Raw genomic sequence first — 18,871 nt, forward strand, 5'->3', positions numbered from 1 at the left:
TACCAGGATAACAAAATCTTTCTATAAGTCATAACTACTGTATGTCCACTTGTCTGCACTGTTCAGGAGGGTGCTGTAGATAGGTTGTCAATCTTATTGCTGCACCATCCAAACCACTGAACTTCCTTTGTGGTTGTTCTGTTTTTTCAGCTGCTCCAGACTGCATGCACAAAAGTAGTTGCACCCCTTACTACAGACAACACATACCCAAACTGTCTGATACCTTGACTTAGTTTAGTATACCAGCCTAAACAAAGTCAAGTGATGTGTTGTGCACTACCGACTACTTTGAGCCATTAATGAGAGTTAGTGTAGTAGATTGAGACTAGTATTGTACTGTTTCCACATTCAGATTGCCTTGAATGTACCGCTAACAGGTAAATAACTATAAAACTCTACACTATCTATCTTTTTATACAATGCAAATATAAATGCTGTTTAAATAGTATATACATCAGGAACAGACTGGGGTCTCATCTTTTTGGTTCTTCAGATCAAAAGTGCCATAAATAAATAAATAAATGTTATTCTCACCTATGCTTGGGTGGGTCATTTTTCTTTGTTATTTTTCCTTCCTCAATATTGAGTCCTCTGCCAGAGGCCTGGGAGTTTGTGGGTTCTGTGCAGTTTCTTATCTGTTCCAGATTACATATCCCTTTTTCCAGATGTTGCTATCATTTGAAACTGCTATATCCATTACCATCATAATTCTTTGTTCCTTAGCCATTATTACAATGCCTGATTGGTTGGTTGTTACCTGTTTATATGTTTGGATGCTAAAGTTCCAGAGGAACTTATTCTCCTCCACCCTTTGTGATGTTTACTATTTTAATCTAGGAGCCTCAAGTCCATATTTGGCACTGATATTCCTGTACATGATCCCTGTGAATTGATTGCATCATTTGGTATATGCTGTTCCTGCTTGCACCCTGCTACTGTATGCTGGACTATCTCTGCAGCCTCTTTGCACAGTTAGCACTTTGGGTCCTGTTTGCTGTAATAAACCCCTGCTTCTATCGATCTGTTATTCAGTGTCTGTTCTTGTGCAGCTCAGATTAGTGACTAACTCCTTCAGTCCAGGTTTTTCCAGCCACTGGTAGGATTTCCCAATGTCAACCACCTCTTCTATCATCTTCATTGAAGAACTTGTCTTGCCGTGGCACCTCCTGTAGTTGTTATTCAACGACTATATATACATGTACAGGTTATATAGTACTTACCCATTCTTCTCTAGAGCTTCTACCTTGCTGATTGTATAGGATAGATTATGTATGTACTGTATTTGTTCACTTTCCAATAGAAATGTATTCTTCTTTGCCATAGATGACAAAGATATGGATAATTATGATTTTGTTGTGCAATGAGACATGCACATATTTTTTAAATGCATGATAAAGCAGATATTGATGGGTACTGTCTCCTTGTGAACATTTTGTAATCCTTATATATGTGTAAATTCTTGATTTATACCCCACTCATTCATAATTTACCAGACATGTTTAATTTAAATTGTGGAGTAGCCCTTCTTCTTGGTAGAAAACATGTGGATTACTATGGATCTTATACAGTAGAGTTTATAAAAGTTGTTATGAGACAGTCCGATCTGTACAAAATTACCATCAATATAAGTAATCATATTTTATTGACAGCTTCATGCATAAAGAAATGTTTTACATGATAACTAGGAGGCTCCACCAACTGCTCGCTTCGCTCACCAATCCCCAGAGGCAGGTGCTGGGTGCCCACTATCTCACGGCTCAGCCACTCAAAGGGCCTCGGGGCACCCCTCTGTTAGAGAAAGTGATTGTATTTAAAGAGGTGGAATATAGATGGGTATGGGAGGAAGGCTGTTTGGTCCTTAGTTATTATAAATAGAAAATCAGGGAGTATTTCACTACAACTGTCTAATTTAAATACCAATTAATAATAAAATGTAATAAAAAGTAAAAGTAAATAAAAAATTAAATTTCATTAATGCCTCTTCAAAAGCAATATTATGAAATACTTTATCCTTTAACTTACAGTCTATAAACTTTGCTTTTTTGCATTTCTGTTCAAATATTGTTCAGGATATTTTTCTTTTTCTTGTTTATTGGATGATTGTCTTTATTCTTGCTTTTTATTATATGCAACTTTTTCATTCATTTTTTTTTTCGACCTTCATTATCAACTCTTGTCGCTGTTTTTCTATCGCAATCTAAAATTTGACATTCTTGCTTAGATAATTTGCTTTTCTTCCCTGCCATTATAACCGAGTGCATTGAAGGGTGAGATAGCTGCACTGAAAGTGTTGTGGGGTGGTATGGCGAGAGGATGTATTCAGTAGGAATAATGATTGGGTGAGGTGTGTGGAGGGGAGTGGTCAAAGCTGAATAACGCGGACATGACAGAAAGCTTTTTTTAATATAATAGAGAGATAAAAACATAATTTTTTCAGTATCTTTGAAATAGGCTGCTTTACTACATAATACTAGCCCAAAAATGTGAACTTTATAAACTACAACCAATGATCCTGACATGCTTTACACTTTTGCTGTGGGGTAATAAAAGCTATTTAATATCATGCAATTTATATCTTTTTCAGAAAAATGCCACACCCAGCATCTGCAGTGGAGAATGTTGCTAATGGGACACGTGAAGTGTTTTACAAAGCTAACCATCCACAGCTGAGTCAACATCTAAATGACTGCATCAGAATAGTGAAATCTTTGAGAAATCAGCAGACACAGGTATGTGTTACAATAACTGCATTATCCATTTCTTGCATTTGCTATGTATTGTTTTCATGTGTAGTACCCCAGAAAGTGTTATAACGGACTAAAATATGAATAGAAAGTTTCAACACATTTGTACATTTGCTTTAAGCACCACTGAACATGATTTGAACCAGTTCTGGCATGAAGTCTGTGTTTGTTTATTTGTGGTACATATTAATCACATTTTGGTCAACAAATAGAAATGCAATCTAACACACTTATTACAATCCTGAAACACAAGAACCCTGTGCATTTTTGCCAGCTATGAGTCCCAATATTTCTTTTTCCAGAAAAAAGTTTCTAATAATACTGGTGGAAAATGATGACAGGTTGGGGAGCATGCACTGGTACAGTGTGTTGCTGCACCCACCACATGACGAAACACCTCAGGATCCTGGTTGACAACCCCCCAGGCAGACACGTGGTCCAATCCAGTTCCACACTCTGGAAATGACCCTCTGTCTACCGTAGCCAGGTGTTACCTGGGCGTCCCCTTGGCCTGGTCCAACCAATCGGGTCTTCAACAATGAAGATCCTGCAAGCCAAATCACCCTTTGGGAATCACGCCACATGGCTGTGGTGCAGTAACTGATGCTTCCTCACAATGCAGGTAATGTGCCTCATTTGGGACTCTGTGAGCAACCGCTTGTTTGACACAAAGTCAAACCAGCGGTACCCAAGGATTTTCCGAAGAGACATAGTAGCAAAGGAGTCTAGTCTTCGTCTCAGGTCACTGGATAGAGTCCATATCTTGCAACCATATAGCAAGACAGGAAGCACCAGAACTCTAAAGACTTGGACATTCGTCCTTTTGCATAGATATCTGGAGTGCCACATACCACTTTCCAGTGACCTCATGACCCCCCATGCTCTCCCAATCCGTCAGGAGAGACATCCCCACCCATAATTACAACAGCACAGGTGAGCAGAGAGCTGAGAAGACTTCGTGCCAGCAAAGCAGCGGGTCCAGATGGAGTATCGCCACGACTGCTGAAGGTCTGTGCATCGGAGCTGGGGGGTCCTCTACAGCGCATCTTCAACCTGAGCTTGGAACAGGGGAGAGTCCCGAGGCTTTGGAAAACATCTTGCATCACCCCAGTCCCAAAGGTATCACGTCCTAGTGAGCTGAATGGCTTTCGGCCTGTTGCTCTGACATCACATGTGATGAAGACCATGGAGAGTCTGCTGCTTCACCACCTTAGGCCACAGGTTCAACACGCCCTTGACCCTCTGCAGTTTGCATATCAGGAGAAGGTGGGAGCGGAGGATGCCATCATCTATATGCTACACCGATCCCTCTCCCACTTAGACAGAGGCAGTGGTGCTGTAAGAATTATGTTTCTAGACTTCTCTAGTGCCTTCAACACAATCCAACCTCTGCTCCTTAGGGACAAGCTGACAGACATGGGAGTAGATTCATACCTAGTGGCATGGATCCTGGACTATCTTAAAGACAGACCTCAGTATGTGCGTCTTAGGAACTGCACGTCTGACATTGTGGTCAGCAACACAGGAGCGCCACAAAGGACTGTACTTTCTCCGGTCCTGTTCAGCCTATATACATCGGACTTCCAATACAACTCGGAGTCCTGCCATGTGCAAAAGTTCGCTGATGACACTGCTATCGTGGGCTGCATCAGGAATGGGCTGGAGGAGGAGTATAGGGACCTAATCAATGAATTTGTTAAATGGTGCGACTCAAACCACTTACAACTGAAAACCAGCAAAACCAAGGAGCTGGTGGTGGATTTTAGGAGGCCCAGACCCCTCATGGACCCTGTGATCATCAAAGGTGACTGTGTGCCGATGGTGCAGACCTATAAATATCTGGGAGTGCAACTGGATGATAAATTAGACTGAACTGCCAATACTGATGCTCTGTGCAAGAAAGGACAGAGCTGACTATACTTCCTTAGAAGGCTGACGTCCTTCAACATCTGCAATAAGATGCTGCAGATGTTCTATCAGACGATTGTGGCGAGCACCCTCTTCTACGCGGTGGTGTGCTGGGGATGCAGCATTAAGAAGAAAGACGCCTCACGCGTGGACAAACTGGTGAGGAAGGCAGGCTCTATTGTTGGCATGGAGCTGGACAGTTTAACATCTGTGGCAGAGCGAAGGGCGCTCAGCAGGCTCCTATCAATTATGGAGAATCCACTGCATCCACTAAATAGTATCATCTCCAGACAGAAGAGCAGCTTCAGCGACAGACTGCTGTCACTGTCCTGCTCCACTGACAGATTGAGGAGATCGTTCGTCCCCCAAACTATGCGACTCTTCAATTCCACCCGGGGGGGTAAACGTTAACATTTAACATTATACAAAGTTATTGTCTGTTTTTCACCTGCATTATTATCAATCTTTAATTTAATATTATGTATTGTATCAGTATGCTGCTGCTGGAGAATATGAATTTCCCATTGGGATTAATAAAGTATCTATCTATCTATCTATCTATCTATCTATCTATCTATCTATCTATCTATCTATCTATCTATCTATCTATCTATCTATCTATCTATCTATCTATCTATCTATCTATCTATCTATCTATCTATCTATCTATCTATCTATCTATCTGAATTTGTATAGAAGTAAAGATCCTGTTGCAGAATATAGTCTCTTAGTAGAAGGCATCCTTAAAAATTGATAAACAGGTTTGACCACTTACATACTGGATGCATTTGCTCTGCCAGAACAGTTCCATATTCATCCTCCTTTTTAAAGTTTCAAGGACAAAACCCCATTATGCAATAATTTTCATTTCCATCTCAATGATTGTTAATGGTTCTCCAGAGTATGAAGTGAAGCACATTTTAAATTTGTGTCACAGGGGTTTATCTGGGCTATATTTGATACTCAGACCCAAAGAATGTTTTTGGATTCCTTATAGAATAATGCATTCACCCAATCTATCTTACCTTTTTATGTACTGTTTCCTCAAAATGGATAGTCATTTACAAAACCTAGGAGTAAGGGAGAAAGTATTGTCTTGACCTTTAGTTATTGTGGGCTTGGTTTTGGGATATGGATCATTTATTACTTTGTATTTTTTTGTATTGCTTATGTTCTTTTATGTTGCTTTGTCATAGCATAGCATCACGTTTTGCATCAGTGAACACTTTCCCTTGGTGCAGTACCATTGCACACTGATTAATTAATGACCTGTCTGATGCCATATTCTTTAAGAATGAGAGTTTGCAGTCACCTTTTTACCTAAAATAAAGGAAAGCAGAGTCTTGTTAAAGTATTACATGTTCTTTAGACTGGGATTCCTGGTTTTGCTCAAGTTCACCTGTTTGATTCACCAGTGCTTGTCTCTCTTTCAGTCCGGTTTTGTGTTCAAATCTGTGCCAGCTGACAATATAAGAGAACTAAACTACCAGTAATATGGTCATATATAGTAGGGCATTTTTGATCATAATAGAAACTAACATATTTATTAATAACATTTTATCAAATTTCATTAAGCTTAATGTATATGTGCTTTAAAGGAAATACATTATTTCCCATAAATGTTCAATTAAACACTGGCTGAAGAAATGACAGAGATATGACTTTGAGTGTACTGTGCTATTACATTTTCCAGAGCAGCATCTGGACACTCTGTGTGGTGCCCAGTTAAAGTATTTATTTTGTGCCAAGGTAGCAAGAATCACTGTTTTGGTACTTACCTCACAATGGTGAAATGCTATGCTGGAAAAATTACCAGAACATCTACTTAATGTGTCACCTTACAATAGAAAAAATTGTTCAATAATTTCTTCATGTACACAGTGTGGAGACCAGCCTCAACACAGACAGGCAGACACGAATGTTCAAACACCACCACACATTTATTTACAAATATTTACAAGTAATGTCCCCCAGCACACAACCCAATGCCCCTGCACCAAGCATCCTTAGTCCAGGCCTCTCACTACAACCTGTCCTTTCTTCACGGCCTCCACTCCTCTCCTTCGATCTTCATCCTCTTCCACCCGACTCCAGCTGACTAATGGAGGGAGGCGGCCCCTTTTATGTCCACCCGGATATGTTCCAGGTGCCCCTTGATGAACTTCCTGTGGCACTTCCTGGTGTGGCAGAAGTGCCGCATGAGCATCCCTGGTAATGCTTCCGCCAGCACCTCCGGGTGTGGCAGAAGTGATGACATCTAGGGCTCCAGGGTCTTTGGGGCACCCCCTGGCTGTGGCCACGGGCCCTTATAGGGTTGTGCTTCCATGCTCAGTTTCCGTGGCTCCCACACAAACCAGGGCGGCTGCCCTCTTGTGGTCCGGAGGAGGCATAGTCCCTCTCCTGGTCCTTCTCGACGTGCCGGCTGGACACAGCCACCTGCCACAACAGTTTAAAACTGATTTTCATGAAACTTAATTTATACAGTTCAGTTTTATTGGTAGATTCTGCAGAATAAGTGACGGAAATAAATACACTTCAAATTGGTGTTACTTCATTTTAATTTAATTACAGGATGTATACTGTACATTCAATATGATTCAGTACACACTGACTAGAATTCATTTTTTACAATACAGGAACACTGAGAGCTGGAAACTATGTTAACAGCTTTACCACAAAGGCAGGAACCAGCCTGCATGGCACTGTCATGAACACAGTTTAAATTTGCCAATTCGAACCCATGTTCAAAAATAAAAGAGAAAAGACAAATAAAAAGGGTTGGTGAACCAAACATAACTTCTGTTTAATAGCTATTATTAGGCTAAAGTAGCGGAAAGACAAAGAAGCATGCTAGAGTGATGTGCATTTCTATGTGATTGCTCCAAAGTGAATAGCGTCTTTCTGTTTGGTTAGTGTATTTATAGTAGAGGACTGGCAAGAGCAGAGTCAGAGGCTAGTCTAGAGGTGTAGACAGTGTCCTTCTTCCTGGTTACATCCTTCAGATCTGAGGGCAGAAAAGGAAGAACAGGTATCTATGCAGCATCTAGATCATTCTTTTTGTACCCTTAAAATCAGTCTCTGTAAAAGGCATTCTACTGTAGACCCATGCATGTGACACCTGTATGTGCAGCACAGCAAAGTGTAATGGTCATGCTGTTGTAATGAAAATTTTGTTGTAATGAGATTCTGTATTTGTTGCTATAGTGCTTTCTTTAACTTGCGTCCAGGCGTCTGCAATCGTTTCAATAGCTTCTTTTGCGTTAATTTTAATCTTCTCCTGTCTACAAGTTATGCTGACGAGAATTATTCTCCGCATTTCCTTGCGATAATACTCTTTCAGGGTGCGAATGATGCCTAAACCCAATGGCTGAAGCACTGCTGTGCAATTGGGTGGGTGAAATTCAACACAAACTTTATCTAAATGTGGAAACATGTTGTGGGCAGCACAGTTATCAATCAGGAGCCAAATCAGCCTTTTCTTCTTCATATTGTGAGGTTTCTGAACTCTTTTGGGATCCCCCCACCCAACGGGAACGTCACGCTGAAGTGTGTCCTGAAGCGTGATTGCCGCGTCTGTGGAAGAGTGTTTGTCCATTGCTGGGGCAGGGCAACAGCAGGCTCACAGCGGTGCAGTGAGGCGCCACAGAAGCGAGTCCTAAAAGGTCAAGGTCGCTCTATAAGTCCCTGTCTTACACCCCAAAACACGAGGCTGAGTCTCAGTACTTCAACAAAACCAGCTTTATTCAGCTTGAAACAGGATTAGCATGGTTATTTATTGTAGTGGGATCTGCCACTCTCCTATAAACAGACACAGCAGTCAGGCAGGGTCGTGGCCAGGTTAATGGCCAAGTATTCCTGTTTCCTGCATTTACAATGTTCCTTGAATCACCCATCGAGTTTGCTTTGGCGGAGAGACGCAGCAGAGCTGTGAGCCTGCTGTTGCCCAGCAACATATAAACAGTCTTCCACAGACAAGGTGATCGCACTTTGGGGCACTCTTCAGCATGTTGTCTTGTTGGTGGAGGTCCCAAGAGAGTTTAGAAACCTCACATTTTCTTGAATGAGTGCTGCATTAATAGGAATGTTTCTTGAACGAGCATCACTAAACCACATAAAAACGGCTTTTTCTGCGTCTTCAAATGCAGCAGTTCTCATACATTTGCAACCTGAGATTTTTCTTCTGTTTTTGCTTGGTCTGTCAAGAAAGTTGACAGTGTTGATGGTGAAATTCCGAATTCACTGGCAACGTCTTTTTTCAGCAATCGAGAGCTGCAAAAATGTAAAGTTTTTTTTCTAATATGAACTGTTGTCATTTATTCGTGTCTGTCGTTTCTATAGGAGGGTGACAATGAGTTAAATTCCAATGAATGTTTTTCAAATGTTGACGAGCAAAAAGCAAAAGGTATCACTGAAAACCACAAAAAAACACTATGAGCAAAGTTCGAAGAAAGCAATTTTTTTTTACAATGTTTCTGTTTGAGGATCGTTGTGCTGAATTGAGCTGCGACCACAGAACAAACTGCTCTGTGGATGATTCATTCAGGCTTTTCAAGGTCTTTTGGGCACTTCGTTGTAATGAAAGTATCTGCTGAATGTACTTCGTAGTAACGAGATTTCTATAGACTCGTGTCATATGGGGAAACTGTCGGGACCATAAAAATACTTCGTTGTAATGAAAATTTCATTGTAAAGATATTCGTTGTAACTGAACATTAACCCTTTGGAATTCCATTAAACAAAAGTAACAAACGTCTTTGACTGATTTAAAAGTATAAAAAGGTGTGAAAAAGACATAAATAAGATTTAGTTTCAAAACCATAATCGGTAGGATCTAATGCAAAAATAACAACAGCATTTATTTATATTGCACATTTTTATACAAAAGATGTAGCTCAAAGTGCTTTACAGGATGAAGAAAGAGAAAAAAGACAAAATACAGAAATAAAATTAAGCAATACTAATTAACATAGAATAAAAGTAAGGTCCGATGGCCAGGGAGGACAGAAAAAAAAAAAAAAAAAAGAAACTCCAGCCAGCTGGGGAAAAAAAAAACAAAATCTGCAGGGATTCCGAGGCCACGAGACCACCCAGTCCCCCTGTAGGTATTCTACCCAACATGAATGACCTCAATCAGTCCTCGTGATTTTCAGGCTTCACATGGAAGAATTTGACGATGATGGTCATGTGGACCTCTAGCCTTCAATCCATCCATGTAGGGATAAAACAATGCTTTGATCGGGTGGTGGTAGTGCAGATGCCACCACAGAAGACCAGAAAAAGAACAGCAGAGAAAGTAGGGGTTACTACAGATTTCAGAGCAGTGACTAAAACTACTAGATATTGTGGCCTTTTTTACCAGACACCATCTTCTTGTAGTCTGAATTTCAAGCTCCAACTTATTTCAAAGCTGGTCACAGCGGTTATATAGTAGCTCATTCCAAAACCAGTTTAATCCAGTTCAGGGTTGCATGTGTTGGGAGCATTGGCTGATTACAGCGCATTGCCGCACCCACCACACTCCAAAGCTTAACTCAACAGAATTGGACAGTATAAAATTTCATTGCAGAGCCCACTCATGTACATACCCACGCAGAATCCAGTTTGCAATAAACAGAGTAACCAGTAGGGGGCACAACTGAGCCCAAAATCCCAGGCACAATTGCACCCAAACCAGTCATGGGTTCAAATATAGTCCCTTTTATTAATAAACTTTACTTTAACACACAGATTAAAGTATAAGCAGGACGACGTGGTGGCGCAGTGGGTAGCGCTGCTGCCTCGCAGATGGGAGACCTGGGGACCTGGGTTCGCTTCCCGGGTCCTCCCTGCGTGGAGTTTGCATATTCTCCCCGTGTCTGCATGGGTTTCCTCCAGGCGCTCCGGTTTCCTCCCACAGTCCAAAGACATGCTGGTTAGGTGGATTGGCGATTCTAAATTGGCCCTAGTGTATGCTTGGTGTGTGTGTGGGTGTGTTTGTTTGTGTCCTGTGGTGGGTTGGCACCCTGCCCGGGATTGGTTCCTGCCTTGTGCCCTGTGTTGGCTGGGATTGGCTCCAGCAGACCCCCGTGACCCTGTGTTCGGATTCAGCGAGTTGGTAAATGGATGGATGGATTAAAGTATAAGCAGCACAGAAAACAATCCTCTTCCTGTACACTCCTCCTGTCAAGTCTCGTCCACCGCTTCCTGCCTCTGACCACCTGTTCAAGGTGAAGCGGCTCCTTTTATCTTTGACCAGTGAGAACTTCTGATGCTGGGAAATGGTCCGTCAGAAGCAATTCCCAGTCAGGTGGGAGTCCCACAAAGTAGGGAAACTGCCCCTCTGCAGAACCCCCTGGTGGGCACCCATGGAACCCAACAGGACTGCATTCCGGAACCCCAAATCCCTTGATGCTCTGTGATTATCTGAAGGGGACCCCAATTGGAAGGTATGTTGCCCTCTAAGGTATCAGAGGAAACAGTACCTAGATGTTGTTGTCTCCCTTGGTCTCCATGCCAGATAAGGATTCTTGTTCCCTTCTGGTCAGAGGACCTGTCCTTCTAGTTTCTTTCATCGTGGTGTCTTGTCCAACAAAAATACCCATTTACATGTAAAGTCATAACGTGGGTGTATGAGACAAGCAAATGAAGACATCTCAAATGCTGGCAGCATATTCTCCTTGGTAGAAAAAGTAGAGAAAGGTGCATAAGATAAACGAGTACAAACTAAAGGCTGATACCTGCCACAGTATAAAGACTGATATTCTAAATGCAGGGTCCTGTGCTCAACAGTGTTTAAGGTTATCATAGGATGTGTTGTTGTGAATGTACCAGGTAATAATATGTGGTGGTACATTTTCTGAACAGTTATTATTGAGTGCTTTTGACAAGACTGTTACACCATTATTGAGAAGAACAATAGATTAAGCTTTTTTTCTCTTCATAAAAACAGATATGGAAGTCCTGGATAATGTTTTTGGCAGTGTCTATCTCTTTGGAGAGTCTTAAAACACTAAGAGAATTAGTAATGGTTATTTCTGTGCACGTTTTCAATTCTTTTTTAAGCCATGACTTTAGAAATGGCGAGCCTGTCCAGGAGCCTAAATGTGGCTCTCCAAGTGAAAGTAATAGTTAATGGGTTCAAATCACACTTGTTATGTAGGTTGTTGTGTAATGGGTAGTTTGGGGAAGAGCACGGTGGGTGGGGGGGGGGGGGGGGGGGGGGGGTTAAGGATTCGGAACATTTATTAAATTTTTATAGCCTAACAGCTAATAATTAAGCACAAATTACGTTTTATAAAAACTTTGGATATTCCTGTCTTGACTGTGGCACCTGAGAAGATGAAAATGTCCACACATATGTCCAATTGGATGAACTTTGCAGTTTTTCCTATTCCCTGTAACATTTTGTGAATTTGGACATACCTGGAAGAAAGCAGAACATCAAATGACAAAACAAGATGATGGAAAAAATAACATTGTAGTAATGCTCACATCCCCTCCCTGACACACTAACATTGAGTACTTTCAACCAAAGAATTATGCAGCAGAAGTTTGTCAAGAAAGTTACGGAGGCAATGACAATACATATACTGTATAATGCTTTACTGTAACTGTGACTGCTCTTTTTATCTTTAGCCAAGTTGTGCTTCTTTTTAGTCTTCTTTCTTTATAGTCATTCTGCTGTGTATTTGGGGGTGAGGGTGTTGTTTATCATAATATAATAATATGCATTTATTTATTGTCCTTCTGTAAAAAGCTAAATTTCCCCCTGGGGACAACCCCTGGCAACCCATACAGGGATGCTTGCTACCTTGCCATCAATGCTGTGGTGACAGACTCAGGTTTTGCTGACACTGAATGGAATGAATCAAGTAAGGTTTGAGAGTATTATGTTATGTTACGATATAGGTTGACACAGAGCTATAGCGTTAGTGTTGCTGTCTCCCAGCTCCAGGTGGACACCTAGACATAATTCCTGGCTCAGTCATAGTCTGTATAGTATTTGCACTTTCACCCATGTCATAATGGGTTTTTCTCTGGGTGTTCCAGCTTTAAGTAACCATTAGCTGGTGACTTTAAAGTGACCTGGTGTGAATGTGGGTATAACCTTGCATATGACCCTCCAGAGATGGTGTCTGCCTTTTTACCAAAGCTGACAACATAGCTTTTGCCTTCAGATGATAATTAGTTTTTTGGCAGGGATGTCAGTAAGATCTGTAGTCTTAGTTGGTCCTTGAATAAATTCTACTATAATCCTATTACATTACAGTTATACTGTTGTTTCACAGCATAGGAAACTTAAAGTGTTTTGTGTTTATTTTAAATCATTTTGGCCAGGGTTTATTTAATATAATATCTATCTATCTATCTATGAAAATAGGTAAATCAGCAACATCTGTTTTGGAATTGCAATTATCCAAAGTGAAGAATATATTTTATAAGAGAACAATATACGTATTTCAAAGCTTCTATCTGAGCCAGCATGGAGGTGCAGTATTCAGCGCTGTGGTTTGCCTATATAGTGTTTGCATGTTCTCCCAGCATCTGTTTGAGTTCTTCTCCATATATTCTTCTGTTTCCAATGTGTCATAATATCATGCATATGAGGTGTGGAGACTGGCTCGGACACAGACAGGTAGACACGTACATGTCACCCAACACACGTTTATTATACATAATATTTACAGTAAACAGTGCACAAACCCAGTGCACAAAGCACCAATCACCCCTTAACAGTCCTGGCCACAACACAATGCCTTTTCTCTTCTCGGTCCGCCTCCACTCCTCTCCAACACGCTTGTCTTCTTCTTCCCGACTCTCGCCCTGACTGGAGGGAGGCGGCCCCTTTTATATGCCCCGGATGGGCTCCAGGTGCCTCATTAGGGCCTCCGTGGCCACACCCCTGTGTGGCGGAAGCTCCCAAGGTGTTGCCGGAAGTCCACCAGGTGCTTTCAAGTTTCTTCCCCCCAGCACTTCCCGGTGTGGCGGAAGTACTGAGGGCCAACAGTCCCAAGGCATTGGGGCGCCCCCTGGCGGTGACCACGGGCCCCTACAAGGCTGAGCTTCCAAGCTCCGTACCCGCGGTCCCCAAAGCCACCAGGGAGGACGCCCCCTCGTGTCCTGGAGGAGGCACAAGCCCTCCTCCACTCCTCCTAGGCGTACCGGCCGGGCATGGATGCCCGCCGGGCACCACAGAGGTTAATTTGCAGCTCTATATTGTAAGTGTGCTTTTTGATGGGGTGTGACCTGTCCAGGGTTGCCTTCTGCCTTCCGCCTTCTGCCTGTGGAAAACATAAAACTCCATCCACAACAGTTGGTGAGCAGAAAAAAATTAACTCTACTTCAGAATTAAGTTGCCTTCTCATCACACATTGTTTTAAGATAATGACAGTCATTACTGATGTTTGATAGAATTAAATACTAATCACCCAATGCAGATAAACAATTAAAGTGAAAGAAACAAAGAAGAGATGCATCCTCGAAAGAAAAATACCAGAAGCAAAACAACCCTCTAGAATAAGTTTTTATTTTATGTTATATTGTTTTTTTCTTTTGTTCCCTCATGGCAATAATACTGAAATCAATAAAATGAAATCCTATTGTCATCAAGTGTAAAAGGCAATAACTCTTTCACAGAAATGATGTGTCATTACAGCTTTACAACCCTTGAGGTTTTTGATCAGCAGAAGCATAGTAATACCCCTTTGATATAACAGTATTTCTTCTATATTTAACTGGGTATTTCAACTGAAATTCACTTAAATATATATATATATATTGTGCATTCTGTTTCTTATACTGTATTTATGGGGTCTGTTTTTGAATCGTTTTTTGTTGGCTTTAAGGCTAAATTCAGATGTGTCAGCTCTGAACAGATGTCTCACTGAAATGAGTACTTGGTTAAAAGTGAGCACAGGACCCTAGCCAGGAGCCCATCTAGAAGTGAAAGTTACATACTTAAAGCAAAACTATTATATAAATAATATCTTTTTGTAATGTAAAAATGCATTTTACATGACAATACCTACTGTATATTGCTTTCATCTAATGAAAATCATTCTCTTAAAGACATTTTTTAAAATTAATGTTTTACTAGACAACACAATGACATTGGGAACTCAAAAGTAAAGAAGAAACCCTGATGGTAAAATCTGAAAACTTTAGCTCTATTAATATAGTTGTTCTAGTAAATAATAAATATTACTGTCTATGCACCTATTTTACTGCACATAATGGGGATCTGCATATAGATTCAATATAATGGTGTCTTTCTAAACATTTTCTTTATTTTTTTTCTTCCTTAGTTTGACTCTACAGCACCACTGAGTGAATGGTTGGAAGAAAAAATCATAGCCATTCAGCATCTGTATGAGTCAGAAATCCAGGCCCTTCATGAAAAACTGAGACAGCTTAGCCATGAGAAAGCAAGAATGGAGCTCAATAACTTCCATGCCTGCCAAACTGCTCTCAACTATGAAAACAGGTAGTGAAGGCATATGAGTATGTTTATAAAAGTTAGATGCTAACGGTGAACTAACCTTCCTTACACTGCTTTTTATGCTCAGAAATTAATCGATGGAGTTATAGAAGAAAGACAGTGATGCAGTTAGAGTTCCATAATTTTACCATTGCATCTAGAAATTCACATATTTTTTAAAATGAGAAATAAAAACAGTCCCCAGACTTTGTTCCTACCTTCCGTGCTGTGGTAACAGGGTAGGCTTTCTTACTCTCTCTCACTGCAACCTCCTAAACTAGATAAAGTGTGATAAATTGCTGTTATATAAAATAATGATTTCAAAATAAATAATATTTTTGAATAAAAGGATATGTTCTTGTAATTCATCTGTATGCAGAGAAAAGTATTACATTTCTGCAAAACTCATTTCAAATCCACCATCCCTATCATGTGTTCTCAAAGCCACTACTTTGGCAGTAGTGATGAATGAAGCAATTGAGTGTAGTTTTGCATACATATTTACAAAATTGCCTTCTCTTTCAGTCTTCCTCTCTGTCCAGATGCTCAGTTTAATTTGTGTATGTGTGTTATATCACAAATTATATTATTTGCTAGGCTTTCCTTTAGTATTGAATGTAGTATTTTACTCTGGTTTATTGTCTTTTATTCTATTTAATGCCTTTGTACAGTATATCCTTTATCTATCTTTTTTAATGTTTCTATTTAGGAAACCTCTGTTTCCAATTTTACATATACCTGCTGTATCTTTATGAGACTCTGTGAAGTGCCTTGAGCATGGGAATGGTGCTATATAAATAAAATGTATTATTATTAATAATATTATTATTATCTCTCTATTATATAAAAAAATCCTGGGATGAGACGAGGCATTTTAGCCTGGGACTAGACGTGACTTTTTCAGAGACATACTTTCATGTCCCACGAGACGAGACTTTGTGCCAAGAGATTTAACCACGCCCAGGACTGGAAATAAAAGACAAAGAGTAGATGACATAGTAGAACATCGTAAAGAGGTTCAAAAACGTTGGCGTGATATAAATGCAGAGCAGGTTAGAGATAATGAAAGTACTAAAATTCGAATGTCTCAAAAGATAGGGATTGCATTAGCACAAACAAACGGAAATTATTACTCGGTGAAATAACGGAACTGCGAAAACAGATCAAATATATTGTTCAGATTTAAACTTTAAGTCGGAGACTTGTAGATCGTCTAATTCGTGTTGCCATCAGGGAATAGTAGTGTTTCTTCCCAATAAAGAGGCATATCCGTGAGAATTAAAAGATTTGTTGTTTGGTGAAAGTGAAATCCACATATGCGAGCAGCAGAGATACGAAGTGGCTGGTGCGTAGCACAGGCCTGGGGGTTGGCGAGCGAAGCAAGCAGGGGGCAAAGCCCCCTAGTTGTTGTTATTATTATTATTATAAGGGTTATTTCTTCCATGTAGCTCCATGTGCTCTTCTTTGCCTAGTTCACTGCCAGCCGGCACATTCACGCCACCGGTTCTGACTCATACTGCTCTTTTGAGGTCAGAGGTAACACTGAATGCACTTACTTTCTCTTATTCATAAGTTGATCCCAGCCTGGATCCTTCAGGAGACTCGCCAGCAGTCACAACCCCAGACAAAGGGATTTAACAGCTGAGAAGCCCCTCAGATGTGTTGGTAGGTAAGTGCTTTCCTGTTCACACTCTTCATCAGAATTAAGATTCCACTGCTTTTGCAGAAGGAAAAATAACGGTTGCAGATAAGTTGAAAATATATGTGCTAAGGCCACAAATTAGTAGTAAAGTGACATCCTCATTTGGACCACAACAAGCCTTGAATGGATTTCTCCAAAAACAATGAAATTAACAAGTACCTTTGTCATGTACACACATGATGAACAGGCTGCTTTTTGAAACATTTTCCAAAACTGTAAAAAAATAATCTTAGTTAATACTTTTACAAGTTAGTATAAGTACTTATTTACTTAGCAAAAAGCATCACAAGTCAATTCAAAACCAATACATTAACAATACTTTCATTATATGGTATGGTTTTTGGTCCTGTGATGAGGTGAAATAAAGTTACAAAATGTAATATGAAATGAACAAAATATCATAAAGTAATACTAATTAGGAAAAAGCATTTAAATATTCACAAAATTGAACTGCTGTAATTTCTAACATGAACTAAAAAACAAAAAGAAGTACACATGGCGTAAAGGAAAACCACACTTTTCAAGTTGGTATTGAAAAGAGTATTACTGATTACTAAGGCAAGAGAGGAAACAAAAGTGGCTTCAGATAGCAAAGAGAATAAGTGGCTATACATCACTTCCCAGGTTATAAGCTGATGTGGCAAATAAAGGAAAGATGAAAATGGTGGAATTAAGGAAAGAGAGGACTGGGACTGGAGGAAGGTAGATAACAATGTCTTTTTCCCCAAAGGAGCAAAACTAGGAAGCAGAGGAGGAATAATGGGAATAACACGAGTACAATGGAATGTCAACAAAGTCTTTCAATTAAAAAGCAATGAAGAAACCAAAATAATTGCGTACAAATGGTCCAAGTAATGGCCTGCCTAGCCTCAACACCCTCCTGGTATAAACCTTTTGCCCTCATGAATTTGACATTTCCAGTTTTCATCTCTTCTTCCTTATCCTTAATGTCTTCACCTTCATCTTTTCCACAAGAAGAATGGTGGTAAAACTGAAGTGAACATTTATATAAAATGTTCCTTTATGGAAATTGAAACAAAATTCCCACTTCCATAAATATTGCTCTATATTTAAATTAGGGCCAAATGCTCAAGTAAAGCTTTGGCATATACACTGAGTACAGACAGAGTTTCTTTCATTTATTAAGTAGTTGACACCTACTGTAAATATACACTGCAAAGCTGCATCAGAAATAAGATTTAACAGTTATGAACACAATGAATAAATTAACTCTATATCTGCTGACTTTAGCATCCGTCATTATTACAGTTTGTTTTACAGATAACTTCACTTTGGGTAACTTACAAAAAATTTAAATTAATATGTTTCAGATTTTAGCAGTATGGGCAGTCTTGGGTAATGTGTGTAGTAAGTCTAGTATTTCACTCAGCATCAATAGTAAAGAGCACAGTAGGGCAACAGCAGATTGGATTTAGCACAGGTTTTTCTGGACCTAAGAAGAGTGGATTGGAAGAAACAGTAAGTAGTCCCATGGTGTTCATGAGGAAGTGACTTATTAAGAGGTGCCTGGAGGTCTGTAGGCTGGGAGCACTTCTGAAGGTGAGAGGAGGATAATTCTACAGTGTAATAAAAAAACAAACAAACAAACACACAAAAACAATAAGCAGTTCTTTATTGGATTAGCTCAGAATGCTGATAGCATGTCTATCCCCTGCTATATTCCTCCTATTTTCTCACCTTCACACTTTATTGCAGATAAGTTGTGTGGCCTGGTTGTTAAAATGGTAGATTGCAGTCACCAAAGTCACAAGTTCAGACCTCAGCAATATCTCACTAACTGACCCTGAGCAAGTCATCAAGTCTGTACTGCTGCTGTAATAAAAAATATTTTAGACAATAATATACTTGCGTACTTGTAAAGCACCTTGAGATGGTCCGTTCACTGTAGAAAGGATCTTTTAAAATAATAGGTCTGAGTGTTTAAGTTAGTAGAACGTAATGAAATGTGAAATTTGAGAAATGAGAGGAGACCATTCAGTCCATCAAGTTTTGTTTGTTTGGCTAATAGCTAAGCTGTTTTCAATATTTCATCCAGATACT

General features: G+C 40.0%; 2 protein-coding genes across 4 annotated transcripts in view; both read left to right on the forward strand.

Moving 5' to 3' along the window:
• The window catches only part of itpr2 (inositol 1,4,5-trisphosphate receptor, type 2), a 1,448,083-nt gene that overhangs the window by 1,041,068 nt on the left and 388,144 nt on the right, over positions 1–18,871 (forward strand). The gene's annotated exons all lie outside the window — the stretch shown is intronic.
• LOC114662175 (prelamin-A/C-like) overlaps positions 1–18,871 on the forward strand; it is a 264,345-nt gene that overhangs the window by 9,950 nt on the left and 235,524 nt on the right. For all 3 annotated transcript variants that reach the window (XM_051930054.1, XM_051930055.1, XM_051930050.1), the window contains exons 2-3: positions 2,585–2,729; positions 14,936–15,114. In XM_051930054.1, coding sequence (XP_051786014.1) covers positions 2,589–2,729; positions 14,936–15,114 — 320 coding nt within the window. In that variant the 5' untranslated portion in view covers positions 2,585–2,588. The remainder of the gene's footprint in view (positions 1–2,584; positions 2,730–14,935; positions 15,115–18,871) is intronic.

The sequence above is a fragment of the Erpetoichthys calabaricus genome, chromosome 1, assembly GCF_900747795.2.
Source record: "Erpetoichthys calabaricus chromosome 1, fErpCal1.3, whole genome shotgun sequence".
Lineage (NCBI taxonomy): Eukaryota > Metazoa > Chordata > Cladistia > Polypteriformes > Polypteridae > Erpetoichthys > Erpetoichthys calabaricus.